This window comes from Rana temporaria, chromosome 2 (genome assembly GCF_905171775.1).
Source record: "Rana temporaria chromosome 2, aRanTem1.1, whole genome shotgun sequence".
NCBI classification, from domain to species: Eukaryota; Metazoa; Chordata; class Amphibia; order Anura; family Ranidae; genus Rana; species Rana temporaria.
The window spans coordinates 265,483,223-265,501,305 of NC_053490.1; the positions used below are offsets into that span (position 1 = coordinate 265,483,223).

The 18,083-nt window shown below is 41.4% G+C and overlaps 1 protein-coding gene across 2 annotated transcripts in view; it reads right to left on the minus strand.

Annotated features, from left to right (window-relative positions):
* Nucleotides 1–18,083, minus strand: part of USP32 (ubiquitin specific peptidase 32) — a 265,092-nt gene that overhangs the window by 117,795 nt on the left and 129,214 nt on the right. For both annotated transcript variants that reach the window (XM_040336910.1, XM_040336911.1), the window contains exons 6-8: nt 7,243–7,374; nt 5,102–5,209; nt 3,079–3,194 (exon numbers count right to left, since the gene is read on the minus strand). In XM_040336910.1, coding sequence (XP_040192844.1) covers nt 3,079–3,194; nt 5,102–5,209; nt 7,243–7,374 — 356 coding nt within the window. The remainder of the gene's footprint in view (nt 1–3,078; nt 3,195–5,101; nt 5,210–7,242; nt 7,375–18,083) is intronic.

The window sequence follows — 18,083 nt, forward strand, 5'->3', positions numbered from 1 at the left end:
CACCCCCCTTATCATCTTTAAAAAAAATGGGGCAGTTGATGCAATTGATGGGGCAGTCGCTGTAATTAACGGGGCAGTTGCTGCAATTGATGGGGCAGTCGCTGCAATTGATGGGGCAGTCGCTGCAATTGATGGGGCAGTCGCTGCAATTGATGGGGCAGTCGCTGCAATTGATGGGGCAGTCGCTGCAATTGATGGGGCAGTCGCTGCAATTGATGGGGCAGTCGCTGCAATTGATGGGGCAGTCGCTGCAATTGATGGGGCAGTCGCTGCAATTGATGGGGCAGTCGCTGCAATTGATGGGGCAGTCGCTGCAATTGATGGGGCAGTCGCTGCAATTGATGGGGCAGTCGATGCAATTGATGGGGCAGTCGATGCAATTGATGGGGCAGTCGCTGTAATTGATGGGGCAGTCGCTGTAATTGATGGGGCAGTCGCTGTAATTGATGGGGCAGTCGCTGTAATTGATGGGGCAGTCGCTGTAATTGATGGGGCAGTCGCTGTAATTGATGGGGCAGTCGCTGTAATTGATGGGGCAGTCGCTGCAATTGATGGGGCAGTCGCTGCAATTGATGGGGCAGTCGCTGCAATTGATGGGGCAGTCGCTGCAATTGATGGGGCAGTCGATGCAAATGATGGGACAGTTGATGCAATTGATGGGACAGTCGCTGTAATTAATAGGACAGTCGCTGTAATTGATGGGGCAGTTGATGCAATTGATAGGGGCAGAGGCTGCAGTCACTCTTTAGAAACCAGGTGAGGAATACAAAGACAAGTGTGTCTTGCTTACAGTCAAGCATGGTGTTGGGAGTGTCATAGTCTGGGGCTGCATAAGTGCTTCCGGCACTGGGGAGCTACAGCTCATTGGGGGAACTATGAATGCCAATATGTACTGTGACATACTGAAAGCAGAGCACAATCCCCTCCCTTTGGAGACTGGGCCGCAGGGCAGTATTCCAACATGATAACGACCACTGCTTGGCTAAATAAACTGAGGTTAAAGGTGATGAGCATTTGTGGGGCATCCTCAAACGGAAGATGGAGGAGCACACGTTCTCTGAGGCCCCATACACACGACCGAGTTTCTCGGCAGAATTCAGCCAGAAACTCGATCGGAGCTGGATTCTGCCGAGAAACTCGGTCGTGTGTACACTTTTCAGCGAGGAAGCCGACGAGGAACTCGTCGGGCCGAACAGAGAACATGTTCTCTATTTCCTCGTTGTTCAATGAGGAAAGTCGGCCCGCCGAGATCTCGGCGGCTTCCACACTGAACTCGACGAGGAACTCGATGTGTTTGGCACGTCAAGTTCCTCGGACGTGTGTACGGGGCCTAACATCCCCCAGCTCCGTGATGTCATCATGGAGAAGTGGAAGAGGACTCCAGTGGCAACCTGGGAAGCTCTGGTGAACTCCATGCACAAGAGGGTTAAGGCAGTGCTGGCCACACAAAATATTGACACTTTAGGCCCAATTTGGACATTTTCACTTAGAGGTGTACTCACTTTTGTTGCCAGTGTTTTAGACATTAAAGTTCACGCAAAAAAATTTTTTTAACATTAGATTGATGCTCATTTTGTCAAGGGGAATCGGGTAGTTTTTTTTAAATCGAAGCAGTACTTACCGTTTTAGAGAGCGATCTTCTCCGCCGCTTCCGGGTATGGTCTTCGGGACTGGGCATTTCCTATTTGATTGACAGGCTTCCGACGGTCGCATACATCGCGTCACGAGTAGCCGAAAGTCGGTGTGGCTCTATACAGCGCCTGCGCACCGACGTTCGGCTACTTTCGGAAAATCGTGATGCGATGTATGCGACCGTCGGAAGCCTGTCAATAAAGTAGGAACACCCAGTCCCGCAGCCCATACCCGGAAGCGGCGGAGAAGATGCATCTCTAAAACGGTAAATACTGCTTCGATTGTAAAAAAAAAACACCCGAATCCCCTTGACAAAACGAGCCTCAATCTAATGTTAAAAAAAAAGTTTTTTGGGTGAACCTCCACTTTAATGGCTGAGTGTTGAGTTATTTTTAGGGGTCAGCAAATTTACACTGTTATACAAGCTGTACACTCACTATTTTACATTATAGCAAAGTGCCATTTCTTCAGTGTTGTCACACGAAAAGATATAATACAATATTTACAAAAAATGTGAGGGGTGTACTCACTTTTGTGAGATTAATGAGGTTTCAATAATATTGTCTGGAAATATTTTTTGTTTCAGAACCTGTCAATTACAGAAAATCTACATACATTTGTGCATTGTGGATTAAAACATTGCCTGGTCAGGCATGTAGTATAAACAATTGTACAGGTTGCATGTTTTGAGATACAGAGGAGTTCTAGAATTATTTCTCTCACTCTACCAATCGCGGCGATACCTCATATGTGTGTTTTGAACACCGCTTTCATATGCCGACGCTATTTGCATATATGTGTCCTCTCCTGCACGTGAGCTCGGCGGGACGGGGTGCGTATCTGGCTGCCAACTTTTTTAGTTGGCTCTTAGATTCCAAGCACATTTGTCAAACCCTGGATTAAAATATAACTAAATGCAAAACTTTTTGTTTTGGAAAGAGTGGAGAGGGATAAGAACACCAATCAGGTATTATTGCTGACTGTGCCCCCATTAGGGAGATTCACCCTCTCCATTTGCCCTGTTTACCATTATCATTGAAAGTGAAAGTAAAAGAAAATCCCACATTTTGGGTTGTCCTCAGAAAAGTATTTGAGGGAAAATCGTCCAATGAGAACACTAGTCCCCAAGGAATTCCCCTGAGTAGCAAGTATTTCCTCTCACTTCCTGCTTGGCTATGAGACAGGAAGTGAAGGGAAATCTCCATATTGGAGACAGATGGCAAAAAAAATAATCTAACAGGGGTTATAACCCTCCCTTACTATAGGCACAATGAAAACAAATAAAAACGTTTTTCTTATAGTTCTAATTTAATGGTGTGCAAAGCTAATCTATATAATGCACCAGTTTTTTTTACACTAGTGACAACCCACTGAAAAAATATATCCCACCACATAAGTTATAGTCTTTATAATAAACTAAAAAACAACAAAAAAAAAAGCTCTTACAGGTACAGCATCAATGCGGTTGTCCTTCCACACCTCTAGTAGTGCAAGAACCATGTCTTCCAGTTCAGTGCGAGACAGAACACCATCACGATCAACATCAAATACCTTAAAACAAACTAGATAATAGAAAAGAACAAGCACACTATTAGATATGACCAGGGTAGCAAAGATCTCCTACATTTCTTACTTAGGGAACATTGTCTCCATTGTTTTATGTATATGGACTACTACAACGGTCTCTGATCACTACACTCTACATTAGGTACATGTTGCTTCCAAAAGTTGAGCACACTGTGGGGTTTATTTACTAAGACATGAGTGTGCAAAATCTGGCGCAGCTCTGCTTAGAAACCAATCAGCCTCCAGTTTTATTTTTTTATAATAATTGAACAAGCTTAAGTTAGAAGCTGATTGGCTACCATGCACAGCTGCGCCAGATTTTGCACTTTCCAATTTAAGTAAATCAACCCCAGTGTGCTGCTTAACTTCTTGAAAACTACTTTTCATTACATGTAATGTCTCTTGAGAGACTTCAGTGACTAAAGTAAGGGCAGGAATAATTTCAATATGAATGGACTGTTAGGTATATACGAAATTGCAACAGGAATCCATATAGACTTAAGAAAGGCACATATGCAGAGTTGGAAATTCATGCAGGACAAAAAAACAGGCTAAGGAACGTGTGTTGCGAGAAATTAGCAGTGATTTTTCACAATGGGGTGGCCTAATGTAATAGCGCAACCATAAGATGTGGTCAAAAACTCCTGGACAAACAAATGCATCCCTTCCATGGATTTCCACACGTTTGACAGGAAAGTACTCCTTTAAAATAAGCTATGGCTTAAAACATTTACACCACAATTCACACTTGTGCGTCTTGTCATGTGACTTTCGACATCAAAGTCACATGACAAGTCGTACCCCTTGTTTTCCAATGATAACCATTCATATATGTGCGACTCAAAGTCGCAGCGACTTCAAAGTAGTTCATGCGCTACTTTCATGCAACTTAAGGGCCATAGACTTTGTTAACCTTTAAAAGTTGCATGAAAGTTGTACCTGAATGTTTTGCATGCAACAGTGGGGTCCGACTTTGCAGAGGGACAACAAGTCACATCCATATCTAAAAGTTGCGCCTAAGTTGCAACCAATATTTTATATTCCAATCGCACACTTTCCTGCATAAGCTCTCAAAGTTTGGGTGCTGCAGCAACAACCAGCTGGATACTGGTTCAAGAAAAAAAAAATAGATATTTGCCAGCACACCGTGGATCGACAAAAAGTAGCGTCCAAATAGGTGATTTATTGCATGATCACAACAGAAGAAGAGTGCAACGTTATGAGTCACGCAGGACCCCATTGTCAGGATTGTGATGATCACATGCCTGACGAAGGGGTCCTACGTGATTCCGAAATGTTGCACTCTTCTTATGTTGTGATCATTCAATAAATTACCCGTTTGGATACTACTTTTTGTCAATCCATGGTGTGCTGGCAAATGTTTTTTTATTTTGTTTTCTTTAAGTTGCAACTAAGTAGCGTCAAACTTTAGAGTCGTACAAGTATGAATGAAACCTTATAGTATTATGTGTGCTAATCAAAATAAACTCCACATTTAGAAGTTTTTAAAGGAAAAAAAAAAAATAGTGTGCATGATATGCTTCAAAGAATAAAGCAATGAGTTGATGATCAGGATTTGTTCCACAGACAAAAAAAACAAAACAAAACATTAAACAAGTATGTTTTAAGAAAACTTAGAGAAAATTTTACATTGTCTATGGATGTTAACAAGATTTTTAGCTTCCATTATCTTTTCAGAAACTAGTTAGGTAATAATGAGCGTAAAAACATCAGAGAATGAACAGCATAAAACTGATCACACATTAATGCTCAATAATGAGAAAAATAAATCAACTACTTAAATCAGGAGCCATGGAGTACATTAGGCAGAGGTGACCATTAACTTTGGCAGATAATACTTTCTGTTTTGTCTGCAGGGAGTTGTGATCAAACTGATAATTACATTTTTGTCTCTCTGCTAAGGGTCCCCGGCAGCAAGCAGACAGCCCACAAGAAATTTCCTTGAAGTCTATGTGGTTGTCACGGTTCTCATCAAATGCATTAAATAATCCTGTAAAAAAAAAAAGAAAATAAGATAAATAATTAAACATGAACAAGACATCTAGCTGAACCAAGATAAAACTGACTTTACTTTGTTACAAAAACATAAAATCGGATATTTAGCCCTGGTTCACACTGGGTACGATTTGGAACGATTTGAGATGCGATTTGACATGTCAAATCGCATCTCAAATCGGCGGCAATTGTCGGCAATGGCACTGTCCTAATCAGTGCGACGCCGCATCTGTGATTTCAAAAAGTAGTTCCTGTACTACTTTTTGCGATTTCGGGCCGCGATTTACATTAAATTGCGGCCGAAATCGCGGCAAATCGCGGCAAAATCGTGGCCGCGAAATCGCGGTAAAATCGCGCATTTTACCGCGATTTTGAATTCGCAGCAGTGTGAACCTAGGCTTAAGGTGCATGGCCTCAATATTAGCACAAGCTTGCCATAAAAGGAACTGTACAATTTTTATTTAGCCCAAAAGTGTTTGTACTTGCTGCATAGCTGGAAGACTGGTGGAAAAGTTCAAGGTTTCGAAATGTAAAATAATGCACCCAAGGTAAAATAATATTTGGGAGGTACTTATTTTAAATGATTAGTATATGGGGCAGTAGCAGTCAAGAGATTCCTGCTAAAGTATCTCCTGTCTGAATAGCATCAGACACGTCCAGGCTTCCCTCTGTCTTGCACTGTTCCAGAGTGGCCCCGCCATGGATGAGATTTACACGTCTTTGTCAGCTCCTACGGTAAGAAGACCTGCCTTTCCTCTCCTGCAGTTACCGTATATAATAGAGTATAAGCCGAGTTTTTCAGCAAATTTTTTTGTGCTGAAAATGCCTCCTCGGCTTATACTTGAGTCTCTCCCAGCACTGTACCCATCTGCAGCCTAATCCCCCGGCGCTGTGATACATCTTCAGTCTTGTATCTCCCAGCACTGGGCCTATCTTCAGTCTTATCTCCCAGCGCTGTGCCCATCTTTAATCTTATTATCTCCCGGCGCTGTGCCCATCTTTAATCTTATTATGTCCCAACGCTGTGCCCATCTTTAATCTTATTATGTCCCGACGCTGTGATACATTCAGTGTAAACCGTGTAGTGTAACCAAGTGCCGCCTCCTCCTCCTCGATAGGCTGACTCATTGCTGGGAAACAGAGTCAGTGTTCAGTCATGGAGGAGGAGGAGGAGGAGGAGGAGGCAGCGCTTGGTTAAACTACATGGCTTACACTGAATGCATCACATCGCCGGGACATAATAGGATTAAAGATGGGCACAGCGCCGGGAGATAATAAGACTGAAGATGGGCACAGCGCCAGGAGATGACGCCGATCAAGGTACCGTACTTGAGGCACAGTGAGGCATGGGCACAGTGAGGCATGCACATGGACACAGTGAGGCATGCACATGGACACAGTGAGGCATGCAGGTGGACACCCTAGGCTTATACTCGAGTCAATATGTTTTCCCAGTTTTTTGTGGTAAAATTGGGTGCCTTGGCTTATATTCGGGTAGGCTTATACTCCAGTACATACAGTAAGTTTATTACACTGAAATCCCACCACCCTGAGCTCATCTTTCTGTTAATTTGAGCTCTTCTATCAGCACATCAACCAAACACAGATGACTCTTAGCAATGCTCCTCCCCCATTGCAGTCTGAGTTCTGCTGTACAGAGAGTGCAAGAGTCTGATACCAAAGTCATAGTTAGGGAATGACGCTGCTTGCATGTAATAAAAAAATATAATTATGCCCTTTATATCTCCCTGAAGCTTTAAAAACCTCTCTCATTTGCATAATTGTTGTCCCTGTGCCTGTGTGGGTTTCCTCAGAGTACGCTACCACACGCCAAAGACATGCTGGTAGGTTAATTGGCCCCACCCTTAATTGACCCTAGTATGTGTATGTATGAATGCGAGTTAGGGACCTTAGATTGTAAGCTCCTAGAGGGCAGAGACTGATGTGAATGTACAATTTACAGTATATGTAAAGCGCTGAGTAAATTGACAACACTATACAAGTATCTGTAGTAAATAAAATAAATACCTTCACTCAAAGACTGGTGAATTGGAGGCGATATCAAGGGAACAAATGTTTCCAGATCAAATCTTCCAGTCCGTGACTGAGCCTTCAATAGCCAATATCTTTTCTCCAGATCAATGATATCCGATTCTTCCACTGTCAAAAAGAAAAACCGCCACATATTTAGAAAATAGATACAAATTCATAGAAGAAGCGAACAAAGGCAAAGTTATATCTAAAAGCAATTGCCTGTATTTCATTCTTTGCTTACTTTACACTTTGGCATAAGCTGTGAAGACATATTGCCCCTTTGTAACTGTGCTCTTTTCTATACCTGCCATATGTATAAGGCATATTTTTCAAACCACGTAAATAACAATAACGCAAACTTACAACCGGCAAATTTACACAAACATTATGAAACAAGCAATAGACGGACATAGAACGCAAAATGTGCAAAATACAGTGTAAAAAACAAAAACACAACTATAGTCTACTTTTACAACACAGATAAATAAAATATTATAAGTACACCAATAAACATATTTTAATATATATACACAACTAAAGGTGTACAGTGTTCTATGTACTGTGAAATGCTGCATCTGTTATCAAATATTGTGAAAAGAAAAAAAATTAAGAAAAAGTGTATATGGATACAGACATTCTTATTATGCAATAATGCATGCTAGTAGAGATTAAACCATTTTTAATGGGTTTCATCACTCATGTGACCCATCACATCTGTACAATTTAAAGGGGTTGTAAAGGTAAATAGTTTTTTTCCCTAAATAGCTTCCTTTACCTTAGTGCAGTCCTCCTTCACTTACCTCATCCTTCCATTTTGCTTTTAAATGTCCTTTTTTCTTCTGAGAAATCCTCACTTCCTGTTCTTCTGTCTGTAACTCCACACAGTTACCGATGGGGAAAAAAACGTTGGGGACCACACATGATCGGTTTGTCCGATGAACACGGTCCATCGGACCATTTTCATCAGACGAACCGATCGTGTGTACAGGGCATTACATTTTGGTCTCATCTGACCAGACTAGATTCTCCCAATATTTCACAAGCTTGATACAATTGTAACTGCTAATCTGGGTCTTTCTCAAGCTATCCACAAGTGTTCCTTGGCTCTTAAATAAGGATGAGTTTAGGCGTGTTCTCAACCCGCGCGTGCAGAGCCCGCCAGGAAGTCGGCACTACACAACACTAATCACAGGCAGTGAGACATTTGTCGATCTCTGCAGCCGTGGATCATGAAAATGTCTCACTGCCTGCGATTAGCACTGTGCGGTGCCGACTTCCTGGCGGGCTCTGCACGTGCGAGTTGTGAACACGCCTAAGCTCATCCTTACTCTTAACAACTATTTTGATAGTTCTTTTCACTTCTCTGTCAAAAATCTTGCGAGTACCACCTGGTCGTGGCCGGTTTATGGTTAAATTATGTTCTTTCCACTTCTGGATTATGGCCCCATCATTGCTCACTGGAACATTCATAAGTTTAGAAATCCTTCTGTAACCAATACCATCAGTATGTTTTGCAGCAATAAGGTCGCAAAGGTCTTGAGAGAGCTCTTTGCTTTTACCCATCACAAGATGTTTCTTTTATAACACCTTGGTAATGAGACACCTTTTTATAGGCCATCAGTAACGACTGAACCTGCTGATATTAATTTGCACTGACAAGGGGCAGGATTGCTTTCTGATTACTGATAGATTTCAGCTGGTGTCATGGCTTTCCATGCCTTTTTGCAGCTCCCTTTTTTCACTGTGTCATTTAATTTTATTACACATAACTTAATAATTTATGAACTTATTTGTTTTGGTTTCTTTGTTTTATGGATTGCATTTGTTGATATCGACGTGGTAAAAATTGCATGTCAATAGCACCTTTAGAAATATATTTACCTAGAAAAATAATTATACCAATACTTATTTTACCTGCTGAATAGTCCAAGACCCAAAACTGAAGACGGTAGCTGTGCAAATTTAGCGAGTGCAATTTCAAGCAACGCCCTGCAAAGCAACCTCACCCACTAACAAAGCCGATGATTGTAGCTCATCTGTAGATAATGATTACAGCAATAAAACTCAATCTTCTACACTGATTGCGATCCACCATTCAAAACAACTTGTTAAAATATGTTAAACCAATTTTTCATTTAGATAAACAATCATTGACATATCCAAAAAGTAAAAAATACAAATAAATACAGAAGGGCAATTTCATAGGCAACTAGCTATTCATCAAAGTGCTCAAGCGGCCCCCACTTGCAACAATAGAAGCAATTGGTGGGATTATAAATGACTGTATTCGGTGTTCATTTACCCATGAAATTAGAAGAGTTCACACTAAAGATTTAGTCCTTACTAGAGGAAGATTACATTCTCAATTAACAAAATGCAGATCAAGACATGCACTGCCCTCTGCAATGATTTCCAATGTTAATTTGCCTGTAAAGTCATTGTGGTTTCTTGCTGCGTCTCAGCACCGGTCTGTGCTTTAATGTACAATGATATACCTAGCTGGAAAATCCATACACATTGATAAAATGTAATGCAATGGCCGTTCCCTCTCTAAATGCTAAACCGTAAAGTGCTGGGATTTGAAAACAAATTGTTTCAGCACTGTGCATTGCTCTAGGTGACTAAAGATGGATGTATTTACAAATACTTCTTGTTCTGTAAAAAATCAAATACAAGCAGAAACTTTGAAAAAGACCAATTTAAAAAGAGAAGGTGCGCATTAAAATAATAAATTGCATCTTTCTCAATGACAATGCTGTTATAAAATGAATGTCAGGCCAAAAAGGTTTATTTTCTTTTTAAGATATGGACAAACTGGGGAAGGGTTAGAACCCTTGTCAGTTTTTTAAAACCAGGAGCTCCAATAAGCTGGCCATACACTAAACAGCCTCTGTGCAATCTCATTTAGTGTTACCTACACAACCCATTCAATTAGGTCTCATGCACACTGGACATAAAAAAATTCTGCTTATAACGGATTTTAAAGCCTATTGTTTTTAATTGGCGCGAATGTACACGCATTTGCTAGATGCGCAAGGGTTTCATTAACTACTTCCCGACCAGCTGCGGCAGGTTGGCTCTCTTGCGTGAATCGCTGTCATTGGGCGCACACGCATCGATCTGTAAGCATGTGCCTATTCGCTAGCGGGGGAGCCAATCAGCGCGTTCTGCTGACTCAATGTCCACCAGCCGCCCGCGATTGCTCCACAAAGAGAAACAATACAAATTACATACAGTGAGGAAAATAAGTATTTGAACACCCTGCTATTTTGCAAGTTCTCCCACTTGGAAATCATGGAGGGGTCTGAAATTGTCATCGTAGGTGCATGTCCACTGTGAGAGACATAATCAAAAAAAAAAATTCCAGAAATCACAATTTATGATTTTTTAACTATTTATTTGTATGATACAGCTGCAAATAAGTATTTGAACACCTGTCTATCAGCTAGAATTCTGACCCTCAAAGACCTGTTAGTCTGCCTTTAAAATGTCCACCTCCACTCCATTTATTATCCTAAATTAGATGCACCTGTTTGAGGTCATTAGCTGCATAAAGACACCTGTCCACCCATACAATCAGTAAGAATCCAACTACTAACATGGCCAAGACCAAAGAGCTGTCCAAAGACACTAGAGACAAAATTGTACACCTCCACAAGGCTGGAAAGGGCTACGGGGAAATTGCCAAGCAGCTTGGTGAAAAAAGGTCCACTGTTGGGGCAATCATTAGAAAATGGAAGAAGCTAAACATGACTGTCAATCTCCCTCGGACTGGGGCTCCATGCAAAATCTCACCTCGTGGGGTCTCAATGATCCTAAGAAAGGTGAGAAATCAGCCCAGGACTACACGGGAGGAGCTGGTCAATGACCTGAAAAGAGCTGGGACCACCGTTTCCAAGGTTACTGTTGGTAATACACTAAGACGTCATGGTTTGAAATCATGCATGGCACGGAAGGTTCCCCTGCTTAAACCAGCACATGTCAAGGCCCATCTTAAGTTTGCCAATGACCATTTGGATGATCCAGAGGAGTCATGGGAGAAAGTCATGTGGTCAGATAGAACTTTTTGGTCATAATTCCACTAACCGTGTTTGGAGGAAGAAGAATGATGAGTACCATCCCAAGAACACCATCCCTACTGTGAAGCATGGGGGTGGTAGCATCATGCTTTGGGAGTGTTTTTCTGCACATGGGACAGGGCGACTGCACTGTATTAAGGAGAGGATGACCGGGGCCATGTATTGCGAGATTTTGGGCAACAACCTCCTTCCCTCAGTTAGAGCTTTGAAGATGGGTCGAGGCTGGGTCTTCCAACATGACAATGACCCCAAGCACACAGCCAGGATAACCAAGGAGTGGCTCTGTAAGAAGCATATCAAGGTTCTGGCGTGGCCTAGCCAGTCTCCAGACCTAAACCCAATAGAGAATCTTTGGAGGGAGCTCAAACTCCGTGTTTCTCAGCGACAGCCCAGAAACCTGACTGATCTAGAGAAGATCTGTGTGGAGGAGTGGGCCAAAATCCCTCCTCCAGTGTGTGCAAACCTGGTGAAAAACTACAAGAAACGTTTAACCTCTGTAATTGCAAACAAAGGCTACTGTACCAAATATTAACATTGATTTTCTCAGGTGTTCAAATACTTATTTGCAGCTGTATCATACAAATAAATAGTTAAAAAAAATCATACATTGTGATTTCTGGATTTTTTTTTTTTTTGATTATGTCTCTCACAGTGGACATGCACCTACGATAACAATTTCAGACCCCTCCATGATTTCCAAGTGGGAGAACTTGCAAAATAGCAGGGTGTTCAAATACTTATTTTCATCACTGTAAATCTATCCCCTATTTTGTAGACATGATAACTTTTGCGCATACCAATCAATCAATGTACGCTAATTGGGATTTTTTTTTACCAAAAATATGTAGAATACATATTGGCTTAAACTGAGGAAGAAATATGTTTCAGTTTTGTTTTTTTACATTTATTAATGTAATCTTATTTTATTTTTTTTCGCTCTTTTTTTGTTTATAGCGCAAAAAATAGAAACCGCAGAGGTGATTAAATACCACAAAAAGAATGCTTTATTTGTGGGAAAAAAGGACACCAATTGTGTTTGGGTACTATGTCGCACAACCGCGCAATTGTTCGTTAAAGCGATGCAGTACCGTATTGCAAAAAATGTCCTGGTCAGGAATTGGGTAAATCCTTCCAGGGCTGAAGTGGTTAAGAAATATGGCACCCACATGCGACTGTAAAAGGCAGCACATTTTTGTGGGGTATAGAAAACAATTGTAACTTTCTTCCCTCTATCTTTGCCATGTGATACCTTACTGCCACTATTGAATGTAGTATTGTTATGTACACAGTGTAGCTGGCAACCTATTCTACCCAACACATGTTGTTGCATCTGTTTTTTCATGGAAATGGTATGTCGCTCTTTTCTGTTGGGGAGCATCATCCATTACATATTTTTGCTTACCATTTTCTACTGTTATTTCCTGTCCTTGTACTGAAATACTTTTTTGAATAAAAAGATGTTTAACCCCAAAACTTCCAGTGTTCCCTCCCCCTTGCTCTCCCTACATGTAAGAAGAGAGGCAATAACTTTTTGATGAATTTTAGGAAAAGTACTGAAATAACCACCCTCAAAGCGGAGTTCAGCCCCCCTCCTCCTTCCCCCAGCGCCATGCCATTCACAAATCTTCGTGCATGCGCAGTATAGAACCGGCTGTGAAGCCACAAGGCTTCACTGCGGGTTCCCCTTACAAGAAATGGCAGCAGCAGCAACTGAGAGCCGATTGAAAAATCGTCTTGGGTGCCGACATTGTGTGATCCCTAGACAGGTAAATGTCCTAATATCAAAAGTCAGCAGCTACAGTATTTGTAGCTGTTGATTACATTTTTTGGGGGGGCTGGAGCTCCGCTTTAAATATATACAAAACAGAAGAAGTCGGTATAAACCTACAAGAATGTTTGTTATGCATTTAGTTATCCTAGGTGGCATTGCTTTTTTCTCAGCAAAGTGTTACATTTGGAATGGCAAATGCAAAGAGCTTACCGGTACATGCTGAACCTGCCAAAAACTCAAGTTTCTCATCCAAATTATGTTAACTTGTTGCAGAACACTCTCAAGATCCCTGTACATTGTATGAGAATGTAAGCCTGAGAGGTACACTGCATATTGCACAAAAAAGGACAAGGACAAAAATATATATGAGTGAGGTAAGCCCTAAGAGGGACACATTCATATGAGAATATAAATTCATATACATAGTTATTTAGTGCTGTGCCTGACCCAGCCTGGGCTTCTAAAGAAAGAGGCACTGCACAAACTACACTGTAATCAGGGGACTGTGTGCATGCATGCTAGGGTATAGGCCAAAAGTCGGGGGAGAAATTTATCATTAGTACAGATAAATAGCCACTGCCCCCCACCTATAACTGGCCTTTGCAGCAAGGAGCACATGGAAGATCGACACATGTCAAAAAAGTTATCAATGCATTGGCAACCAATCAGCATCCCTCCTCAGGAAGTCCAGTTAAGCTTTGAAAATGAAAGCTAGAAGCCGATTGGTTGACAGGCACAGCTGTTCCAACTTTAAAAAATTCCCGAGATACTGTACAAGAAATAGGATACTTTAAACTAGGTTATAAAACAATGAACAATACTAGTTAACCACAAAGATAACTGCATATGTTCTCCTAAAGATACTGTTTTAATGACTGTATAAACATTTTCCCGAGGGCTTAAATCATTTTTTGCATACATGAAATAAACACAGCAGGTATACACAAACTTCAAAGGGAAAGACAGCACATTAAAAACTTACAATTAATGCAAAATCTAGTCATACCTGCAATGTATGAATTACTGTTTACTACAGAACTATAAAAAAAAGAACTTAAAAAGTATAAATAATGTAAAAAGAACACTTTTTCCCTAGATACGGTGCTTTGAAGTTAATGTACTGAATACACAATACAGGATATCATGAGGCAGCTTTGATTTTCACCCAGAGTTTTGCACTTCAATAAGATAATAAAAATGGGCTGTCAATGTATGGCTTTTGCAGACACACAGTGCAATGCATAGTCATGGTTCACGTACCTATGGGGGAGATTCTTGCTGGCTTACAACAGTAGAGATACACCATGCTCCATACATTTTAATATGACATATTGAGCACGCCATAAGTCAGTCGGCAGATCAAGTATTTTGGAGGATATAATCTATTGTATTTCCGCTCAGCAGTTACGGCACCTTCTCCGGTTTGTGGTTACACTTACACTCCCAACCCATGTACTGAGAGGCATGTAATCTCTAAGAATATTAAGAATCTGCTTAGCATGACGTAGAATGACAGAGAAGATAAGAAGATAATATGGGGGATAGACTCGCACTAAGCCACGCTAGAAGGTTTACTGATTAGCCCAGCGATTTGGAAAATACTGCCCCCACTATCTCTTTTCACGACACAAACTTATCTGTTGAATTTACAGAAGCACTGATTAATGATGAAGACTAAAAGAGAAGCTAAACTACTAAATAATGACCAATCACAAAGAAAGGAATATAAAGTACAGAAGGGCTAGTGGGGGAATAGAATGTTGTGTGCTATTTATATGTATGTGTGTATGTGATAGATAATACATAGCTTTTTTTAAACTATTTTGACGTACAAAAAATAATTATGCGTAGAGTGGAGCAAGGCACAGCAACCAAATAGGTCACATCAGTGAATGAAGTGCTCCAATTGGCTATGGGTTACCTGCACTGAACACTGCATGTTGTACTACTAAATATACCAAATTATTACATTTTCCTAGAAGTTTACAAATCATAAAGTGCAATGTTACTTCTTCCTCATTTTCTTGCTTCCCTGAGTTGTAGATCTCTTACTGCAATTCAGTGGTTAACTTCTCCAAGGGTCCACTGTAAACTTTTCAAATAAGCTGTTGAGGTTCTTTAACCACTTAAGACCCGGACCTTTAGGCAGCTAAAGGACCTGGCCAGTTTTTGCGATTCGGCACTGCGTCGCTTTAACTGACAATTACGCGGTTGTGCGACGTGGTTCCCAAACAAAATTGGCGTCCTTTTTTTCCCACAAATAGAGCTTTCTTTTGGTGGTATTTGACGACAATTTTGAAAAAAAATCAATATTTTTTACCTTTTGCTATAATAAATATCCCCCAAAAATATATAAAAAAATAATAATTTTTCCTCAGTTTAGGCCGATACGTATTCTTCTACCTATTTTTGGTAAAAAAAAAAAAAAAAATCGCAATAAGCGTTTATCGATTGGTTTGCGCAAAATGTATAGTGTTTATAAAAAAAGGGGATAGTTTTATTGCATTTTTCTAAAAAAAATTTTTTACTACTAATGGCGGCGATCGATTTTTTTTGTGACTGCGACTTTATGGCGGACCCTTCGGACAATTTTGACACATTTTTGGGACCATTGTCATTTTCACAGCAAAAAATGCATTAAAAATGCATTGTTTACTGTGAAAATGACAATTGCAGTTTGGGAGTTAACCACAAGGGGGAGCTGAAGGGGTTAAGTGTGACCTTATTTGTGCTTCTAACTGTAGGGGGGTGTGGCTGTAGGTGTGATGTCATCGATTGTGTTTCCCTATAAAAGGGAACACACGATCGATGACGGCGCCACAGTGAAGAACGGGGAAGCTATGTTTACACACAGCTCTCCCAGTTCTTCAGCTCCGGGGACCGATCGCGGGACTCCAGCGGCGATCGGGTCCGCTGGTCCCGCGGTCACGGAGCTTCGGACCGGGTCGCGGGCGCGCGCCCCACGGCTGGGCACTTAAAGAGGACATACCTGTACGTGCTTGTGCCCAGCCGTGCCATTCTGCCGACGTATATGTGCAGGAGGCGGTCCTTAAGCGGTTACATTTACCCAGGAGAAAAATGAGCATTCACCTACCTGAGCATGTGCTTTTCCAAAACGCACTATATTTTTTCCTGCCTACAACATTGCTCAAATACAAATGAGTGAACGTAGGAAAAAAAATGTTTTATAAGTTGGTAAAACACTAGCTTTCTTTATCCACTGCCACCACCCCCAATAATTTAAAAGTACAACTATATGCATTTAATTTGAAAAGAGAACAAATAAATATACCGGGCCAGATTCACAAAGAGATACGACGGTGTATCTACAGATACACCATCGTATCTCTGACGTAAACTGGTCCTATCTATGCGCCTGATTCATAGAATCAGTTACGCATAGATAGGGCTAGATCCGACAGTGTTGCAATGTGTTACACTGTCAGATCTTTTTTTCAATTTAAAAATGGCGCCCGGGGCGTTCCCGCTGATTTACGATAAATAATATGTAAATCAGCGAGATACGCAAATTCACGAACGTACGCGGACCCGTCGCAGTGTTCTTACGTCGTTTCCGTAGCGGTTTTCCGTCGTATACTTACCCCTTCTTTTATCAGGCGCAGCCAATGTTAAGTATAGCCGGCGTTCCCGCGTCGAATTTGAATTTTCCTACGTCGTTTGCGTACGCCGATTCACGAACACGCGCGTCGCAAGTCCCGCTCACGTCGCAACCACTGACGTCCTAGTGACGTCCGTGGGAGCAATGCACGCCGGGAAATTCCCCGGACGGCGCCTGCGCATTTAAATCGGCGCGGGAACGCGCCTGATTTAAATAGTACACTCCCCTAGCCGCGGAATTTTAATTCCGCCGGGGGATTTAGGATCCGCCGTCGCAAGTTTGGAGGTAAGTTGTTTGTGAATTAGCCACTTGCCTCCTAAACTTGCGGGAGCGGATCTTAATTCACGTAGAACGAGCGGATCTATAGATCCGCTGCGCTACGTGAATCTGGCCCACCGTCTCTAAATGGCTACATACAAATACATGATTTATCTTTTATTTTTTCCTGTTGGTGTTTAATGTCAGGATTTGCTAAAGAATGGTCAGTTCCATAAATCTATGTCAATATCAATTATTACAGAAGAGCATTCTACTGTTTCGCAGTGCGAGTCCTTGTCACATCTGCGGTTAAATGGCTTTTCCTGCAACCTCGAGAGTCACCTTATAATCTCTCTAGACAACATGTACTGAGCAGGATGACACATATTTTCTGTTTAGGCTACAAACTCTGTGCTTTGTGAAGAAGCTTTTTGGTGATTTTTTTTTTTTTTATTAAATTGTTGAGGGGGGGAAAGGCATTTCTACAGGCCGCAAAAGGGTGTAAAGACTAGGAGAATGCTGCAGACAGTGAATTCCTAAAATGTCCCCAAGAAAAAAATCCAATGCTTGAAAACACTGGTGGTGTAGTTTGAGTTTTAAAATGTATTTCCTTATGTCCTAGGTTGTTCCAGGAAATGATACAGTGTTGTGTAATTTACCAATTTTACTACAGATTTGGTAGAATGCAATTTAACAGGGAAGGGAAGAAGCCTATCCTTCTTACCATAGGCTTGAAAAATGAGTTGTCGAAATCAGCTTGCATTGGTGGAGCGAAAAGCAAAGGGCCCTCTGCAGGAACCTTCCAACTGCTGAAAAAATGCTGTAGTCGAGAGGTAGACTCTCACCACGTATAACACATCAAGACAGTGTAGAGAAATAATTTTCTTGGAATAGATATAAGGAGGGGAGGCTAATGTCCTGGTTGAGGAGAAAGGAGGACACCACCTTAGGGAGAAAAGAGGCATTAAGCCTCAGAACAACCTTGTCCTTGCGTAACACGAAGAAGGGTTCTTCACACAATGCCAACTCCTCAATCAGCTATTGCCGAGTATAACTCATAGGATCAAGAAGGTCCAAGCCGCACCCAGTTTTGGGAAATTTTAAGGAC